The sequence below is a fragment of the Lissotriton vulgaris genome, chromosome 8, assembly GCF_964263255.1.
Source record: "Lissotriton vulgaris chromosome 8, aLisVul1.2, whole genome shotgun sequence".
NCBI classification, from domain to species: Eukaryota; Metazoa; Chordata; class Amphibia; order Caudata; family Salamandridae; genus Lissotriton; species Lissotriton vulgaris.
In genome coordinates, this window is record NC_141696.1 from 834,091,330 (window position 1) to 834,112,495 (window position 21,166).

Here is a 21,166-nt window from a genome sequence, read left to right on the forward strand (position 1 = left end):
ATACAATGCAAGTCCGCTCCTTCCGTGGCCTGCCCTCCGCCCAGAGTGCCAATACCACAAGAAAGCAAGAGCTAATGAAGGAAATCAACAGTACCTACTCTCTCACCACAGGCTACAGGTGGAGTCCTCTGCCTCAATTTGTGTTTGCCACCCGGCACTCTCGCCTACTGTTCTCTATACTGTGCTTTACTGCTTGTCACACTGAAGAGATGAACAAGAAGCCCAGATGTTGTATTTGGGTTTTAGAGATGGGTTTAGGATGGCCTACTTAGCATGAGGTTAACAAACTGGGGGGGAGGGGGTGGGATAGAGGTCAGACCGACTCGAGAGCCATGATGATTCTGTCCCCCACCTGCCTTAACACAGCTACAGCCTCACCCTCATAACTTTTTCTCTTTATTTGGGGGCTCACCTGACTCTATTTCTTCTTTCCCTGCCGACATGTGCTTGTACTACAATGGCAGTTTTCAAATGAATGTATTGTGTTGACCAATAACAACCGGGGGCAGGTGTGCATTGTCAATTTAAATAAATGTGGAAAAATACTAGCTGTAGCGCCGTCTTTTGCTTGTGGCAAAAATAAATGTGGATAAATACAGAAAAAATGTCCCAAAAATAAATATGGATAAATACAGACGGAAATGGCAAAAAAATAGATACCATAAAACCGGGAGCCCTAATTATAATACAAAGGCTATTTTTTATATAACCTTGTGTGGAGTCTTTTCTTTGTGGTGGGCCTTGGGTGTTGTTGCTGGGGTGCGTGCGCAAATACTTAACTCATACCGCCTCCAAGTTTAGCCTAGACTGCTCGCGCCACGCTACCTAGAGGGCGAGTGGGGGTTGCCTTGGTGTGTGACTCCCCTGCCCTGACTTTAGAAGTGGTGATCCCTGACTGACCTCGACGCGAATCTTGGCTGGCCAGGGTCCCGTTTCTAACACCGGTTACTTTACAGTCCCAGAGACGCGGAGACCCCATGCATAGTCCTTGAGTCTCTGACTGGGGGTTGGGTTGGGTCGGAGATTGTACCTCCGGCTCCGCGGCTCTGCAACAGACTCCTCATTTTCTGGTTCCACTGGGCTACTTGCTGAGCTTGACGGACTGCTACCAGGCTCCAAGGCTGGTCTGGGCACTGGTGTTTCCTGAATGGAAGGCTCAGTCTGCGTCCCAGGGGGCGTTAGGTCTTCATCGCCTCCCTCTCCGTCCTCGGACTCTCCTCCCCTCGCGATACCTTCACCAGAGATTCGTTTGAACCACGACACATTCCTTGTCACAGCTCTCCTGCCGGGTATGGCCGATACCATCGTGCCGTGGATGTTCAACACCTCCCATATCTCTGGTTCAAATGTGGTTTGATATTTCCAGTTGTGTTGACGAGTCTTCAACACCACGCGGTCACCGACCACGAGTGGTCTGACCTGGGCACGTCGTGCTCGGCTGGCTCTTTCATTGGTACTTCTCCTGTGGTTCTGGGTTGCCTCGTGGTCTAACTCTGGGGCTTACCATGCAGGGCTCGTCGGTATACAGTCTCGCGGGGTTCTAAGAAACATGACATGCGCCGGCGCACACTTGGTGGTGCAGTGTGCGGTTTGCCGATATGCGCTTAGGAACTGGGCCAGGCACTCTTCCGGGGCTTCTCTCTACTCCACACCAATCTTAAGGGCTCGGTTCATTGTTCTCATAAACCTCTCAGCCTCGCCGTTTGCCTGCGGCCACTAAGGCGTGATCTTCCTGTGGTTGACTCCTCTCCTGCTGAGGTATGTCTTGAAATCGTTGCCTTGAAAAGGCGGTCCATTGTCCGACTTAACCTCGTCTGGGAAACCTAGCATGGCAAAGATATGGTCGAGTGCGGGCTTCACGTGGTTGAATGCAGTGGAGGGAATCACCTTAACTACTGGGAACTTGGAGCATGAGTGAATGAGCACCAGGGCCTGTCGCCCATCAGGGAAAGATCCGAAGTCCATACTGATCTTTGACCACGGGGTCTCACACTGGTCCTCTGTGATGACTGGGTGTGGTACTGGTTCTTGGCTGGTGATGGCAAACAAATGACAGTTCTGGATTTCTGTTTCCACCGCACTGTCTAGTCCTGGGAACCATACCCGACTACGCAGGTGGGATTTTTTCTTTGCTACGCCTTGATGCCCTTGGTGAGCGAGGCGAACTACTTCCTTCTGCAGGCTCGCTGGTATGACAATGGTGGTGCCTCTCAACACCACGCCATGGGGCCCCATGCTTAGTTCACTCTGAGCTCGCCACATCTGTTGCCGGAAAGTCTGTTCTTCCTGCGTGAGCTCGCAGCAGCCCTCTAGAAAACGCTTCCAGGAGTGGCTTTCAAGTGTGGCCTTTACCTTGCTGAGGCATTCATCTCGTTCCGTGGCAGCACCTATCTCCTCCAGCGTGAGCGCTTTGGGACATGCATCCTGGGACAGTGCCCTGACGAACTCCTCCACGTCTTCTCCGTCTTCTAGCTCTGATGCGGGAGAGGGTTGCCCTGGGTGTCTTGACAAGAAATCTGCCGGGTTATCCGCTCCGGGGCAGAAGATGACTTCGAACCGATATGGTTGAAGCTGGACGGCCCATCTTTCGATCCTGGGTGGCGCCAGCCTGGCAGAGCCCCCAAATAGTGGCACGAGCGGCTTGTGGTCCGTGATGACTTTGAACTCGTGGCCGAACAGGTACAAGTGAAAATGCTGGCACGCCCACTTAATTGCGAGCGCCTCTCTTTCTATTTGCGCGTATCTCATCTCGGTCTGTTTCAGTGCTCGGCTCGCATATGCGGTGGGAACCCATTCTTGGCTTTCCGTCCATTGCAGCAGGACTGCACCTAGCCCCACCGGGCTGGCGTCCACGACAACCTCTGTTTGTCTGTGCGGTCTGAAGTACGCCATGACCTTGTCGTCTATAAGGGCGTCTTTAACTGCTTGGAATGCTTCGTCCTCCTTCCCCGACCATGACCACGGATGCCCCGACTTGGTGAGTGTTCGTAAGGGTTCCGACAGGGACGCCAAGTTGGGGATGAAGCGACCGCAGTAGGTGGCCATCCCTATGAAGCTGCGGACTTCGGTCGCAGACGTCGGTTTTGGTGCTGCCCGGATGGCGTCCGCCTTCTTCGGGTCTACCTTCAGGCCGTCTCGGGAGAATATGTAACTGAAGAACTCCACCGATTCATTGTAGAAGGAACACTTCTCCCTGTGTATGGTGAGGCCGTGCTCCGCAAGCCTCCTGAGCGTAGCCCGAAGGTGTCCGTGGTGCTCCTCAAGCGTCTTGGAGAAGACGAGGATGTCATCACTCAGGTTGATGACGCCTGGAAGTCCCAACAGTGTCTCCCTGATTGCATTTTGAAATACTTCGGCGGCCGAGGAGACACCAAAGCTCAGTCGCTTGTACCTGCGGAGGCCTACGTGGGTCGAGAAGGTTGTGATGTTCCTACTGTCCGGGTGTAGCTCGAGCTGGTGATATCCAGCATTGAGGTCCAATTTAGAGAACCAGCGGGCTCCATTTAGATCTGCCACTATATCGTCCATCGTTGGCGTGAGGTGCGTCTCCCTCTTGATGGCCTTGTTGGGGAGGCGCATATCCACACAGAGTCTTATGGCACCTGGTTGCTTTGGCTTGGGGGCCACCACAAGGGGCGACACCCAGGGAGTGGGCCCTGATACTTTCTCTATCACCGGAGTTCCTCTAGTTTCTTCAGCTCAGCTTCCACCTGCGGCCGCAGGTGAAAAGGAACCCTTCGGTGTTGCAGTGCCGTTGGTTTCACCGTGTGGTCGATGTGCAACTTGAACATCTTCCCCTTCAGGCGGCCTAGCCCTTGAAAGAGCGCTGGGAATTCGTCTAGCATGGCATCCGCATGTCGTTCATGTATCTGATTAGCGAAGAACACCAGTTGCAGGTCCTCCGCCGTGTGGCGACTGAGGAGCATACCGCGCTTGCCACCGGTCACATGGAACTTGGTGTTTACTTCCTGGCCATTGCAAGCAACTGTTACGTCAATTACACCTCACAGGGGTAGTGGATCATCGCTGTCATACGTGTATATTCTTGCATTTGAGGGTGACAGTGGCGGTCGAGGGGACAGTTGTTCATACTGTACGTTGTCCATCACATTTACCGACGCGCCGGTATCGATTAGTGCCTTCACCGGGGATCCGTCAATCTGAACCTCGCACATGGGCGGGGGCCTCCTCCTCGAACCTTCCCGTCCCACAAACGAGACGAAGAACACCTCATCATCTTCGTCGTCTCTTCTGCATGCGGACTGGGCGGCGTCACCATCGGGGCCAGGATCCTCCAGCGATAGTTGGCGCACCCCTTGGGTGATGTTTCTCCCACTTTGGCCAGTCCGTCGATTGCCACTGCTGCGACACACCTTTGTGAAGTGGTTCAGTTTACCGCAGTTTGAACAAGTCTTCCCTCTCGCAAAACACCGACCATGCGATGGGTGAACCATTCCGCAATTCCCACAGGCAGAACGCGATGATGTAGGCTGTTGGGTCTTTTGCGTGTTTTGGAAAGGCCTTCTGCGGAGGGCGTCAACGTGTTCCTCCTTCACCGACACGTGTTTAGCTGGAGCGGCAGGCCTGTCAAGCGCAGCTTGCATCGCCTCTGCCCGGGCATTGGAGAGTTCATGTGACCTTGCCAAGACAAGGATCTCATCCAGACTTATCTGGGGCTGTCTTAGGATGAGGCGCGGCAGTTGAACCTATCTGCAGCCTTGTATGAGTTGTGCTCTGATTTCCAGTGTCCGGTCTGGCAGTTCGCAGGAGGTAGCCAGCTTGCGAAGCCTCGCATAATACACATCGATCGACTCGCCTTCCGCTTGATGGGCCTGGCGCAGTTTGAACCATTCGTAATCTGGGTTGGCACGTGGGTCGAAGTGGCGATTGAGCGCCGCGACCGCAGCCATGTAGTCATCGTCGTCACCCCGGTCCGGCAGGGTCTCGAGCAGCTCGAACAGCTCGTCACCTCCGTAGCACATGAGCAGGGAGCGCTTTACTTTTGCGTCAGTCTCCCGCACACCTACGAAGTAGTGTTCCAGCCGCCCCAACCATAGGCACCACCGTACAGCCGCTGTGGGCGGATCCGCCAGCTCGCTGAAGGATGGGAGCGGTGCGGCCATGGCATGTCCTGGCAGGGCGGGCGGGGCGTTGGCGACGGGTGCCGCTTGTTGCTGGGCCGGAGCTTGAGGGGCCGGGGCTGGAGGAACCGCGTTGCCGTCACCTTGAACGTTCATTCTCTATGTGTGGTGGCGCGTGGGCCACGCGCGGACGTGAAGCTCTGCACGGCGATGTGCGTCCGTCTGAGGCAGTGGATGCGAGTGTGGGCTTCCGCAGCCGCCAAGGGGGGGTGTCAGGCGTGCACCCTAGCGTGGTAGCTGGTCACAGGGGGCTGTAGAGCCTTGAGGAAGCAGTGTCCGGTCACAGGAGCAGCCCCAATTGCTTCCTGCAGTGGAAAAACGGACCTCCACGAGATGCATGAGGATCTGCAGGGCGGGAAACATGTGCCCGCGAGATGCGTGAGACAACGCTGGGGCAGGCAGTGCACGTCCGCGAACGTAGAGCGCGGAGGCGGGGCACGCGTCGGGGGCCGATGCCTCCCCCCGGCTGACGCTCTTCCATCACCAGCGTGGTGCAGCGCCCACAGGCCTCGCGCAGCTGCACGGATCCGTTGGGGATGGGGGCGTGAGGTGGGGGCCCCTCCCAGGACACACGGTGGGTGGCACCCGACAGCAAGGTGAGGCCCCGAGGGGGGGGGGGGGCTCACCTGAGCGCCGAGGCAGGCGCGATGATCACCTCATCGGTCCGACAGAACACCGCGGGACACAGCAGGCGTGTCCGCGGGGAGAGGCGTGGGCAGGGTACCCGCCTCGTCGCCAGTGTGCTGATGGCAGGGGCAGGGGTAGGGACAACCTAAGCCACAGAGTGGGGCCTTACTAGACTGGAGCGTAATAAATGAATACAGACACTAGCTGGCAGTTAGGGCCGAAGACCCCGAGGTGGTCTCGCGCCCGTTTATTTATACCTGGGGCGTGACCCGCCCTCAGGCTGTGTGCGTGCGTGCGTGCGTGTGTGGACGGGCGGCTCCATCAGTACAATATATGACTGTGTGGAATTATGGTCATGACAATGCATGTTTTTGTATGCAATAGTTAGTTTGACTTATTGCTGTAATTACTAGAGCCATATCTGGAACATGTAATTTATATTGGGGACATCGGCCTGGTGGACACTGCCTTTTGTGTTCGTGAGTTGTGGCATATAATAACATTTGTTCTAAAAAAACATATCCAGTTGGTGATATTTGCAGTTTTGTAGGTTAAAACTTTAATTGATGTTTGAATTTATTAGTACTAAATTAAACAGTGCTTAATGTTAGAACCAAATTATACCAGGTAATGTATTGTGAATTTTTGCCAGTCTTTTGCACAATAAATAAAACACAGCAAGAACTTTTACTATGGATATAATCAGATACTTTTGGTACGCATAATACCACCAAGCAAACTAATTAACGTTCGCACAAAATACATACAGCGGATTCCTGACCTATTGTCGTGTGTTTTGTCTCCTAGGTGTGTTTGTCCTGACTCAAATCATCAACCACTTCCGGACGATACCTCTTACCTTCAAGGACCAGTTCATTATTGCCTATGGAGGACTTAGAGGAGCCATCTGTTTCTCGCTTGTTTTCCTCCTTCCCTCGTCGTCCTTTCCTAGAAAGAAGCTTTTCATAACAGCTGCTACCGTGGTGATCTTTTTCACCGTCTTTATCCAGGTGAGAAGAGCCGGTTTAGACTTCTTTCCTAGATTCAAGTTCATATATAAGGTCAAATGTCATGGCGTTACGACCACTGAACACGTTAATCTATGATGCCAGGGGCTCGTTTGGCACAGCAGGACTGCAGTGAATCAGAAACTAAGCAGTTAAAGAGACTAGCTATGGATGTGACAAAATGCAGATAATTATATGAAACGGTGGGAAAAATATGTGAAATTATGTGTAATTATACAAAATGCTAATCTCAGATTTAGCGCTATAGTTTAACTCGAGATGCATCCTCGCTTAAAATTTTGAAGTGGGGACACATTTCACACTAAAAAGTGTGAAAAAGGCAATTGCTGCAATTAACAGCTGTTGATGTTCTGGTTGTTCACCGTGTTCCCACACTATAATTTTGCACCCAATGGCACCGTTATTCTACGATGTATCATAATGGTGTAATTTCAGGAATTTTGCGTAACAATTGTAATGCAAAATTCCTGAAATTATGAGAATTATGCCATGTAAATTGAACTTTACCCACAACGAGGCGTAACAACAAGTATTACCAGTCACGGCCGGTGCAGGCAAGCGTGGTGAGGCGGGTATGACAAACAACAGAAGTGGTAAAATAAAATAAATAAATAAACCCACTTAACTTGGGCTCACCGCATTGCCAAGTGGCGTTGCAGCCAGTGCAAGGTAAGTGGTTTTATTTATTATTATTTTTTTTTTTTACATATTCCGTCATCTGTCACTCCCCCTTCTTCGCCCCGCAGCACCCACAATTCTTACCTGCACCAGTTGTCACAGAAAATTACATAAATTACTGAAAGTAGTTGTTGGTCTAGAATATTATTAGAATACATCATTAGATACAAAATCATGCACAATGCCACATGCCCAAAGGTGTAATATTATTGATAATTTACTTATTCTGTTTTTTTATTGACCGCTACATATACTTGTCAGTCAGTAAGATCACTGCATGATATGACGGCTGGATTTATAGCCGCATATAGGTAAATCAAGGTAAGAGATGGCCGATGCATAAAAAGGTGGTCAAGATTTATATCAAAAATCAGAAATCTGCAGCATTGCATGGCAAAAAATAACACAGTCCATATTTGTTGGGCACAATATGCCACTGATATAGTTAATCATGTTCAGGCAGAAAATACCTTGTTTGCATGATACTGATCACAATTTAGTACTGTGCTACAGCACAAAGGGCCTTATTTATGTGTTGGACAAAAAGGTACACTTTTGCAACAGCAGCTGTGTACCTTTTCTGCCAACATCATGGTCCCCCTGCCTAATTAAAATGCAGTAGACCTATGGTGGAACGAGGACTACTCCACCGCGGGGACACCCCTCCAACAACTTGACTGAGCAAAGGCTGTGTGAGGTTGACCTGTATGTCCGTCCACCTAATTTAGATGGGTGGACATAGAGGTCAGTTGTCCCTGCTTTCACCGCTAGAAAAATCCTAGTGGTAATCGGCAGAGAATACAGAAAAAAGCCCCCCTGGCCTCTAGGCATTGTTTTTCCTTTTCTTTAAAAAAAAAAAAACTTTGGGGTTTTGTTTTTGAAAATGAAAACAAAATGTAAGTTTGACAAATGAATCATGTTAACTAAGCTATCCATGAAAATGTCAATGTATTTCCAGGAACCGCCCTAACGGCAGTTCCTAGAAATGCTAGATATGTCTGCTTCCCAACAAACATATCTAAATATGGAGGGCTGAGGACCCTCAACATGGTCATGAAGTACTCTGCCATGCCAAGTAATAATACTCCGCCTGCCAATATATAAATAGTGCCCAAAGACGTGCAAGTGAAGTAAATATCAAGCCACAGTCAGTCACCCAGGTGAATACATGCAATATATGTTATTGTGCAGAAATTACCAATACTACAGGTAGTAAAATTGTGGTTTTCTTTTGACTATTCTTTGTGCCTGTTTTCGTTTAGTGGAAGGATTTCACGTAAAGCAGAGCCACGCTGTTTAGAGTGGCTTCTGTTGATCTGGATGTGTGTGGAATCCTGGATTTTTTGCATAGCTCTTGCCCTATTACTAACACTGCTCTCATGTTGCAGCTTTTCATTACATTGTACAACTTAGGGCCTGATTCTGATATGGTTAGGAAGGCCTCCTAAGAGCATTTGCTCCATCTATATTGGATCGAGAACGTGTCTTTCCAACCAACTCAGAAAGGTTTCTGTCCGACCGAGTACGATACGAGTTAGGCGTTAGGAAATCCCAATCCGAACCCGATGGCATTTGGAATGACTGAGCCATATGGAGCAGAATCGTACATCTCTATGGGACGCATTTCCGAACGACCGAGTACGTTGCTGGATTTGAAATGCCTTCCCGAATTGTGCCGTCCGACTCGAATCAGCTGTCGGAATCAGACTTTGGGGGCCTGTAGTGGGCCCCTGAACACAAAGTATTCACAATCGGGCCCATGGGAATACTCAGGGTTCCCCCCTTACTAGCCATGCACAGTGTGTCAGGCACCAGGGGGTGCCCGCCACAGGGTGCCTGATTTTCCCCAGCCACCCCTTTCTTCAATGGAAGCTTATGCATTTGGTCTGAACAAAGGCTCCCATGGGAGTCCAATCAAATCGTATCTTGAATCATCCAGATGCAGCGTACTAAGTCGGTTGGACTCTCCCAATCCGATTTGATCTGAAACCATTCCAAACTCATTTGGTTGTGAAGCTTTCCAAACCGCATCAGAATCTGGCCCTTAGTGTTGCATGAGTGCAAAAAACGTCAGGTGGATTTTTGTTAAATTTAGCAGAATCACATAGTAGGGAGCACAGGAAAAAATGTTAAGTAATAAGGTGTATTTTTATAGTGTTATCTGTGGCTGTGGTACATAGCAATGGCAAGGGATTATCTGCTTGGCAAATGTGTTATTTTCCAAACCATATAGGCAGCCATGTTGTTTTACAGAGAAGTTTGCCTGTCACAAGAACCTGAGGACCATGGGATCAGAGGTTAGTCATGCTGGGGTCAGATGCAGAGTGAACAGGACACCGGGGTCAAGAGTAGGTAACATGGAGAGGCGATTTCCGAACAGCTGGACCACTAAGGAAGTGGGTCTTGGGTATCTCTATGACCTTTCAGGGTTCAGGACAACACAGCAGAAGTGATTGCTGAGTTCTTCTTGCAGCTGGCTGGGTTTAGCACCTTTTCTTTCTGCAGTAGGGCTTCTGTTCTCACGTAGCAGGTCTTCTTTTGTCCTGATCTTCTTTGGTCCGATAAATCAAAGGTTCAGGTCTGGGGAGCCACCTTAATACTAAATTTAGGGACATTACAAGAGGAGATGGGCAGTAGCTAATGGGCTACTTACATTTAGGGTGTCTACACACTCTAGTGACCACTTCCTGTGGGAAGTCACTACCCTAGCCCTGATTGGAGGTTTTCTCACCATGTCAAGATGGTGGAATTCCAGGAGAGGGGTTCACCTTGCCTGCCCCGCCTTAGGGGTGGTGCAGGCTGAACTGGGTCCATCATCTTTATCTAACTAATTTTCCCATCTTTCCTCCCGCCAAAAGAGGAGCAGGAAAGGGGGCTTATCCTCCTCCACTATCTGGATGTTCATGGGTTGGATTTCAAAGGCAGTATTGCCTTTGAAGTTTCCCGCCTGGAAAGGCCACCCTGCCGTGGAGGAGGTGTGAAAAAACTCTACCCAGAGCAGGTATTGTTTCTGTCCTCTGAGAGCACTTGCTCTCACCCCATGAGGTCAGAAAAATGTCTGGGGTGGTAGGCTGGTGAATACCAGCCAGAAACCCACTGATGTTTGATTAGATTTCAGAGTACCCTCTAAAAGGGGTTCCTGATTAAATGTATTAATAAATCCAACACTGACATCAGTGAGGATTATTAAGACAAGAGGTTTGGTACAAAACATATCAGAAGTCAGTGAAGCCTTAATGGAGCTAGGAAATACGTGCAGACAAGTATGCAGCCTATGCACTCTTTATGGCTTCTCTGTTCACTTACAGCATCACAGGATGGACTGGACATTGTAGGATCATATCTGCTCATGTTGATATGGCCAAAGATAGGATTTAGTGTACCCTGCCTTAGGGCTAAAGGCCTGCAGTAGCAGCCACTTACCCATATCTTATATGCAGTGTATGGGTGGCATGGCACACAGGGCTGTGTGCCATTTCGAGTCTTCGGATTTCTCTGCACCAAGACACCAAGCCTGTATTGACAGAGTACATAACGTTGGTGAGGGGGCTCTGGGATGGTACAACCAGTGCTGCAGCCCCAGAGGACCCTCTTCAGCACCCATGCCCTAGGTACCAGGGGTAACATTTAATAGGGACTTACATGGTAGCTGAAGTAGTGCCAATCATGGTACAGTGCTTTGGGAAAGAGATCTGGCACTGGGGACCTAGTTAGCAGGGAGCCAGTGCAAGTACAGTTCAAAATCACATCAAGCATCAGGCAAAAAGTGAGGGGTAGCGATGCAAAAAGAGGCCCTTTCCTACAGTATGCAACCCAAGCACAATTGAGCTCTAACAGACATTTCTATTACATTACTTTAGCCATTCCGCAACAAATGTAGACCAATACAACTAGAGGTATGCAAACAGTATTTACATTAGCTGCAAAAATGCCATGTGATTTTACAAAGCACTTTGGTTGCACAAATATACGACTAATGATTACATTCAATATGTTATTGGAAGATTTGACAGCATTAAGAAACCAAAACGCATTGCAAGATCAATTTGAGAATTGTACGTAAAAAATGTAGTTAGTTATAATGCATTCCTTTTGGACTTTAACTACAACTCACAGTTTCAGAATTCAAATATTTATCTGCACTCTGCTGAGTGATAAATGAGGAGCAGGGTGAAGACTGATTTGTCGACTTGCTGCTCCTTGATGACCTGATTTGCATATGGATAGGTGCAAACTGAGGTGGCAGGGTGAGCAAAAGAACAAAGGGTTGGAGTGCTACCCCAAACTATTTGCAGTGATTACATTTACTTTAAGCAGCCTCCCATCTTCTTTTGTGTATTTCATGTACCGCTGTAAGTGAGATGGGTATGCCCAGACGTGGCTTCCATTCTCAATGTGTCACTACAACCAAGGTGTACCCGGATTAACTAGAGAAAAAACAGTTTTGTGCTGCTTGTCTTCCAGTTCAGGGAGGACCTCCATTGGTAGTTTGGGCTGAACAGGTTCCAAGAGGAGCAGAGGCAACACTGATTTGCATATGGCTGGGTCCAAAATGAGGTGTCATGGTGAGCAAATGAAGGATGGGTTGGAGTGCTGCCCGAGCTATTGCCAGTGGTTATATGAAGTGCTAGCAGGCTTTCATCACCTTTTGTGTGTGTTTCATGTACCAACATAAATGGCATGAGTATGGCCAGACATGGATTCCGTATTCCGTGCTCACTGTGTCACTGTAACCAAGCTGTACCTGGTTCATGAGTCCATAACAAGAGCAAAACTGCACTTTGTGTAGCCTCCCATCACCCTTTCTGTGTTTCCTGTACCTCCCTAAGTAGTATGGGTATGCCCAGACGTGGCTCACGTGCTCATTGTGGCACTACAACCAAAGTGTACCCTACTGATGACCCCATAACTAGGGCAACCTGATTTTGTGTTGCTTGTGTTACAGTTTCAGTTTGTATCGGGCTTGGCAGTTTTAGCTGGACTGTTTCCATGAGGAGCAGGCTCAACACTGGTTTACATATGACTGGGTCCAAAATGAGGTGTCATGGTGAGCAAAAGAAGGATGGATTGGAATTCTACTCGAGCTATTGCCAGTGGCTATACATCCTGCAAATAGGCTCCCATCACCTTTTGTGTGATTCATTTACTGCCTTAAGTGGCCTGGTTATGGCCAGACATGGTTTCCTGTGCTCAATGCGTCACTGTAACCAAGCTGTACCCGGCCGATGAGCCCATATCTAGGCCAAAACCGCTCTTGAGTGCTTCTATTCTCGTTCAGGTAAGACCTGGAATGAGAGTTCGGCCTGCACTGTTCCCATGAGGAGCAGGGTAAAGACTATTTTGCTTTTTGCTGGGTCCCAACTTAAGTGGAATGGTGAGCAAAATAACTATTGGTTGGAGTGTTACCCTGAGCTATTGCCAATTGTTAGACTTATTGCAAGCAGACTCCCATCACATTTTGTGTGTCTTATATACTGCCCAAGTGTGTTACTGGAACCAACCTGTACTTGGCTGGTGAGTCCATATCTAGGGCAAAAACGGTCCGGGTTGCTACCTGTTTGGCTTAGGAAGGACCTTGCTAGGCTGTTTTTGGCTGGACTGATCCCATAAGGAGCAGGGTGAAGACTGATTTGCATATGGCTAGGGAAAAACTGAGGCGGCATGCTGAAAAAACAACAATGACTTAGAGTGCTTCACCAACCTATTGCCAATGGGTTGACTTTGTTTGAAACAGGCTGTTTGGGCTGGCCTGTTCCCATAAGGAGCAAGGTGAAAACTGATTTGCCTATGGCTAGGGCACACAATGGCTTTGAGTGCTCCCTCGAACTATTGCTAGTGGATTTTCTTATTGCAACCAGCTTCCCATCACCTTTTGTATGTTTGGGTGATAAATGAAAGCATACATTAGTAACTTAAGTGCTACTGCTACATGAACCACTCTAAATGAAAAACAAAATCATTTATTTTGTGTGCATGTAAATAAACAAAGATAGTGTTTTAAATAAAGTAACTCATTGAAATGTCACAATTAAAATGTAAAATCTTTTGTATATATTACTACCTGCTCCTTTAATTGAAAAAGGTGCAATAATAACCAGCTCTTTATTAAATTGAAATGGAAAATAGTCCTAAAAATAAAAAATAAATCGTCTTCTTGTTTTGTGCATTTTTCAAAGTATAAGTCAACTGGACCAACTATAAATAAAAAATCCAAGCACCCAACCGAACGGGGCATTTGAAAATGTACTGCAAAAAAATAAAGCCTAAGGGTTTTGCGTAGGGCAGCGGTGAGCTCTTACAAGCCCTCAGTGGATATTGAGGTCCCTCTTTCCTGTGACTATAACTGTTTGGCAATATAAACAGTACGTTGCTATCCCCACATAAGGCTTAACAATGCTCAGCTGCTACCTCAGGAGGTTGGCATTTACTGGAATGGCGGGGGTGCAGAAATAGTCTGTGGTGGGAGTATTTGAGTGGCCACGGCTGAAGAGGACGGTCCAGCTGTTGCAATATTGCCAGCTCTGGCACATGTTCCTTCCTCTTGTTAGGCCATCTCCAGCTCTCTTCTCCTTTCTGCCCGAGCCAAACGAGTAGAATGCTTGGCTCAAAGGTGCTTTCACATTCCTGTCGTCCCCAAGGAGCACAGCTGTCCCCTACCAAGAGATATCACCTTGAGACCCGCAGGAAAAGTGAAGAACTGCCACACCACCAACTCCTTAAGTAGCTTTCACCTCTGCAGCTCATTGACAGCAATGGCCTCCTCTTTCTCTTTATTGCAGCACGAGCAACAGCAATGGGTTCTCCTCCTTGAGCCACGATGAAGAATTCCACCAAAACAAAGCCAAAGCATCAGCAGCACTGTCACACTTGTGAACAGGTCAAAACCACAACAAGATTGAATAGAAATTAAAAGCAGCTTTCTTTTGGTTTACAAACAGATGTTTCTAGCCTATCAGAAGCTTTCTTAGTATCGAAAAGTACAGTGGTACTTAACTAACATACCAGTACTTAAAAAGCCTCAAAACAAACCAATACACACAGTACATTAGGCTATACAAGTGTATCCCAATTCGACCAAACAAAAAAATCTCAATATTTAAACTATTGACATTATATATATTTCAATAACACTAATAGCATAGGAACCAGTGTACAAACAATTACAACTTCGAAAAACCCATGAAATTCACACAAAAACACAAAGGCCAGAAGTAAGTTATAGTTAGTTGGGAATATAATAGTACTATAATACACAACAGATTTAAACTACACAAACATTAGAAATGCCATAGTTATAGTTCTTTTTTTACGTCTTTAATTAAAACATTATTTGCCCAACTTGCACTACGGCCAACAGCGTAATATAAAATGTCAAAGTCACTCAGGTACTCAAACATCTATAACTCAGCGTATTTATATTAAAAGGCCAAGATATTATTTTCGGCACTAAATCCTTGTGTAGGTACAAATCAGAAATTGAGGAATGGATTTCAAATATGTCATTTCATATAATAAATAATGCATATGCAATTGGTGAGTTGAAGTTGCTTGAGTACATGAGCGACGTTGAAATTTTATATTAGGCTGTGGTTCGTAGTGTATATTGGGCAAATAATGTTTTAATTAAACACGTTAAAAAAAGCTATAACTTTGGTATTTCTAATGTGTGTGTAGTTTAAATGCGCTTTGTAGTAGGGTAATATTATAATAACACCTAGCTTTAACTTAGTTCTAAACCTTTATTTTGTTTTTAAATATAAATACATATATCTGTAAATTAATTTGCACTTCTTTTTGCCTGCTTCCATCGCATTTGTTGCATCATCTATATATATATTGTGTTTACACTACGGTGTAACAATCAAAGTAATCAACCCTATTTGATCAAGTGATTTTGCTTCTGGTTATCAATTGATGCTCCCCAACATTAGTGAATCCAGGAAGAAGGATGTATTGAAATAGATATATTGTGATAGATATGTTCTGATATCTCTGAACCAGTCACATATTATGCATTAGACCTCATGTTCAGGTACCTGTTTGTTGAACTTAATGTCAATCAAGCTACATGTCTTTGACACCTGCCTACCCCATATACACCAGCTATTTATGACCAGCATTTTGTTTCACAAGTACTGACTATGTGCTATGCCAATATTCCCAAAGGGGTTTCCATCTTGTGTGTAGTTTAAACTCTACATGATCTAATACTCAAATGACATCAATTCCGCATGCTTGTACCAATCCAAAAGAACTGTAAGTAAAAAAACTAAGTTCTAAGTTAGATAGCCATGTGATTGCATCCATGAATACTACAAAAGAATGTGCTCTGATCTGGGTCATGCCTAGAATTCCACTGACCTTATTGTTACCTTTTCTGTGGTCAGTAAAGTGGTGAGAAATCACTTTCAGGGCCTTATTATCAAATTGCTTGTCACATTCATTAACAGCCATTTTCACACATTACCTCTCAATCTCAAATCTTATTTGGGCATGTTAGGCAACATGCCTTTGTTTCTCAAATTCTGACTTCCTTTTTAGGCCTGGCGTGTTGCAGAGTTGGCTGCAAATGTTGTGTTACTAATTCTTAGAAAGATACATAGAGCGGGCTTTGGCTCCACCCAATTGAATATTTCCTTCTCTCACCTTATACCCTTGGCTGTTTGGTGTATGGTCCCACCTCCTATGGAATATTTGAATTAAAATTTATGAAAGGACAATTTTACATCTCAAAAATAATCTAAACATCACTCACTAAATGTTGTATCAGGAAACAACACTTACAACACAACGTTTACAACGCACTACCTTTACAACGAAACTTTTACAACGCAACATCCATTACAACGCATGCCATTACAACGCAACCATTACAACGCATACCTACACTATCCAACACTTACCCTACTGTTGCACCCCCTGGAGTTAGAATAGTAATTTCTACCCCTACACTATCCAATATTTACCCTACTGTTGCACCCCCTGGAGTTAGAATAGTAATATGGCCGGGATGCCCGCCACTCCCTCCCAACACCAATCCCCAAGGATGGGAGAAGTCGGACACAGGTTTGAACTTTTGGAAGGCGGGAGGGAGTCACCCTCCCGGCCGTATTTATTAAAATATGAAACAAAATTTAAAACATTAAATAAAAGTTTCATCATTATGTACAATTTTACATTTATTACATTTCGATGAAGACATGTTCTTTGGCTAACCTTAACAGATCACTAATACAAAGGTTTCCTAGCCGAGTCTAACATCCTGAAATGCATACATTCTAAATTAAAATTGTACATCCTAGCATTAAGGGCCAACGGCAAGGTCTTAACCGTTGTCAGATCCCTACTACCATAACTCTCGCCCTCACGGTGTGAGTGGCGCATGCGCAGAGGACTCTACCCTCATTGCCAACTGTAACTTCCCTTGTCGTGGTGGGGGCCCCCTTTCCACTCGACGCCATCTTAAAGGTCGTCCGAGTTCCCGTGTGAGGTATCTGTAGGAAGGACAGCGTGGACTCCCCCCCATCCCCACACTCTCTATCCTCCGTCGCGGATATCCGGCCCCCGGGAAATTAGTAGAAGGGGCATGTAGCCGCCTCCCCCCTGGGAGGGGCCTATGGCCGTCTCCCCCTAGGCGACCCATCCTTAGTGGGTGCCGCCTCCCCGTGGAAGGGGCCAATGGCCGCCTCCCCCCAGGCGCTCCCATCCATTCTGGGTGGCGCCCCCCTTCAGGGACCTTAAAATTACTGCTCACCGATCATGACCTTACCGCCCGACCAAAAAATAAATACGACAGTTGTTTACCTACTAAAGAAAGAAAACTCATACATAGCCTTGATGTGTCATCAAATGCTCTCTCCTACAAAGAAAACATTATCCTACAGGCAGAAGTCACATCCTTATCTTAAACATTCCTTTTACTTTTTCTACAAAGGAAAAAAGGCCTATCTCAGCAAAACTTTATTTAAACCAAACATTGCCATAAGGGGCTGGTGGGTGGGTCAAAATTGCCGCTTGTTCCGTCAAGGGCTCACGAGCAACGAGTGGGTGCAGCCTTCAGAGCACAGGAACAAGAGGACGCTTCTTCGGATTCCCGCTCTATGTATTCTTCTGCGGGAGGGCGTGTACCCTCCTTCGGTACGCCTACTGGGCGTGGTCTTCTGCGTAGGTGTCTAGGACAACCCCTCTTGGGCGGGAAAAGGCGCGCCCCGGCTACCCCGCTTCGGGCATACCAGCCGAGCCACGCCCCCCTCCCAAAATGGTTTCCCGGGGGGATCGGGGCACCCAACCATACGTTCGGGGGGACCGAGGGGTCACCCCTTTCCATATGGCTGGGATGCCCGCCACCCCCTCCCAACACCAATCCCCAAGGATGGGAGAAGTCGGACACAGGTTTGAACTTTTGGAAGGCGGGAGGGAGTCACCCTCCCGGCCGTATTTATTAAAATATGAAACAAAATTTTAAACATTAAATAAAAGTTTCATCATTATGTACAATTTTACATTTATTACATTTCGATGAAGACATGTTCTTTGGCTAACCTTAACAGATCACTAATACAAAGGTTTCCTAGCCGAGTCTAACATCCTGAAATGCATACATTCTAAATTAAAATTGTACATCCTAGCATTAAGGGCCAACGACAAGGTCTTAACCGGTGTCAGATCCCTACTACCATAACTCTCGCCCTCACGGTGTGAGTGGCGCATGCGCAGAGGACTCAACCCTCATTGCCAACTGTAACTTCCCTTGTCGTGGTGGGGGCCCCCTTTCCACTCGACGCCATCTTAAAGGTCGTCCGAGTTCCCGTGTGAGGTATCTGTAGGAAGGACAGCGTGGACTCCCCCCCCATCCCCACACTCTCTATCCGCCGTCGCAGATATCCGGCCCCCGGGAAATTAGTAGGAGGGGCATGTAGCCGCCTCCCCCCTGGGAGGGGCCTATGGCCGTCTCCCCCTAGGTGACCCATCCTTAGTGGGTGCCGCCTCCCCGTGGAAGGGGCCAATGGCCGCCTCCCCCCGGGCGCTCCCATCCATTCTGGGAGGCGCCCCCCTCTAGGGACCTTGAAATTACTGCTCACCGATCATGACCTTACCGCCACAGGCCGGATAGTTGACCGACTATCCGGACCCCCTACTCCTCCTGAAGGTCATGCTTCCTCAAACCCCTTAGCCATGCTATGAAGTCTCCTATGAGTAAGTCATTCCCCTCCCTGGACAGATGAACCCCATCATTCAGATACATGTGATCACCCCGAATACACCCGTGAGGAATGCTATGCAACTGCGAAGAGTGAAACAATTTACCAATTTTATTGTTAACCCTTTTCACCGAATGGTTCAGTGCTGACACCAAAAGGCCCCCCCGCCATACCTTCCTGGGAATCATGTGGGACCAGGCAATCGTGCACCCCGGGATTCTTTTAGCCAACAAGCTAACAGCCGACAAAATTTGTTCCAATAACACTCGTCTACCCAGTGTCACCAAGTCATTGCCCCCCAGGTGTACTATGACTACAGATGGCGGTGACCTTTGCCGCCCTAAGAGACCCTCAAAAAATGATTCAAATTGGTCAAAACAGAGCCCGCCCTTCCCATGGAAGGCCACTCTGTACCCGTATTCCCCAGCAGCGTGAGTCACGTCACCTGCTTTGAATACGTCCCCGGCGCGATTCACATATGAGTGGCCCACGACCCATACCACTCTCTCTCCAGACGGTGGTCCTTGACCGCTGGTCTCCTGGTGCTGGGTCGACTGCAAATTCCGCCCCGCGTGACAGGCTCACGAAACTGTAATTCAAACAAAAGATAAGAAGCGTGAGTGCATGTCAATTGATCTTTATAACATGTGCAATCGCACATACCTTTTGAAGCAATTCGAGGACCAACGTCCCAACTGCCTTACTTCCTCCGCATTCTGACCCCTGGCTGTAGCCTCAGTAGCAGCCCCTATCCTAAAGGAGTGGGTCCCAAAATCGCACGGGTCCATGCCCGCAGCAGCGATTGTCAGTGCTAGCACCCTCTGGAACTGAAACCTAGTCAGTGGGGTGCCATCCTTGTGCCTCAGCAAACTCCCCCCCCCATGTAGCCGCCCTTAGTGCCAAGTATTCTTCTATCCACTTTATTGGGCACGTGGGGGACTCTCGTGCGCGTTGCACAACAACACTATTTCCCATAGCCCCCTGGTCAGTCTTGGACCTGGCTATCGAGACCACCATCGAATCACCCCTAATTTGGACGTGATCCCTGCACAAGCCTCCCTCAACATCTTTCTTATTCCTTGTGACCGGTTCGCTCACCCGCATAGCCCCATGGAACGCTAATGCGAAAGCTGCCCGGAACAGAACTGCTTCAAAATGGGAGGAGCACGTCTCATCCAGATTTGCTACGAGTAGAGACAACCTGTCTAAGCCAATCGGGTGCCTCGCATCTTGCTTGCGACCCTCGAGGCGCTGCCAGCCCCGAAGGGCTTTCTTAACCAAAAGGAACCCGTCGGGTCTTTTAAGCCATGCACCTGCGCCATGAATGAAATGGCCGCCCTATGCCTATTGGCCGTTGCCGCTGATCGGCCTCCTCTGTGCAGCGCTACTAGGAACCCCAGGAAGGATTCCTCCTGACCCCAGCTCTGACTCCCTGTTGGACCCAAAAATGTGCAGTAGGAACTAAACGCTCCTTCGTATGCCTTCCTTGTCCTGGGGGCTAAGCTTGCTGCCACGAGGTCTTGTAATCCGGGGCACCGATTAGCCATAGCGCTTCGGGGAATGGTGCCGCCACTAGGTCCGCTGTAGGTAGATAGCCCCTGAACGCCTGCATATGCGAACGATAGAGTGCATCAGCTGCATGATTCAGGACACCTGGCACATGTTTAGCCCTGAACTGTACATTAAATCTCATGCAAAGCAGTACAACTTCTTTCAACAATCTCAAGATCCATTTGCAGCGTGCTGCCTGTTGGTTAATGCACTCGACAACAGTCATATTATCAGACCAAAACACCACTGAGCGGTCCCTGAAGTCGTCTGGCCATGCCATCAGAGCAACCCAAATGGGGAACAATTCCAAGAACCCAATGTTACCTGTGAGACCGCTGGCGTGCCACCACGTCGGCCATGTTTGCGCCGACCATCGGTTACCAAAGATGGCGCCAAATCCCACGCTCCCAGCTGAGTCAGTCCACAGACCTAGTTCATCTGAAGACGCTGGTGGCTTGTTCCACACAACTCAACTGTTGAAGTCCGCCAGAAATGCCAACCAAATGCGCATATCCTGGCGAACCTCTGCCGACAGTCTCGTACGGTGGTGTCCCTCCTTGAGACCAACCATAGCTTGTGCAATCGAGCGTGAGAAGGGGCGGGCCATTGGTATTACCCTCAAGGCAAAGTTAAGCTGACCCACTGTTTGCTGTTACTGGTGCAGAGTCACTTTCTCCTTACCCAGGCATTGCGTCAAGGAAGCCCTAAACTTGGCCACCTTTTCGATCGGCAAACGGAAACATCCCTCCACCGAATCGAGCTCAATTCCAAGAAACTCCAGTGAGGTAGATGGTCCAACCGTCTTACCTGGTGCCAATGGGACTCCGAACTCCCGCATGAGGATGCAGAGGTTCTGCAGCGCCTGCGCACATTTCGTATCGCCGGCTGCTCCTAAGAACAGGAAGTCATCCAGATAGTGCGTAATATGCCTATGCCCTGT

The 21,166-nt window shown here is 48.2% G+C and overlaps 1 protein-coding gene across 1 annotated transcript in view; it reads left to right on the forward strand.

Moving 5' to 3' along the window:
• LOC147698070 (sodium/hydrogen exchanger 2-like) overlaps positions 1-21,166 on the forward strand; it is an 866,654-nt gene that overhangs the window by 558,602 nt on the left and 286,886 nt on the right. The window contains exon 5 of the mRNA XM_086934739.1: positions 6,576-6,778. Coding sequence (XP_086790865.1) covers positions 6,576-6,778 — 203 coding nt within the window. The remainder of the gene's footprint in view (positions 1-6,575; positions 6,779-21,166) is intronic.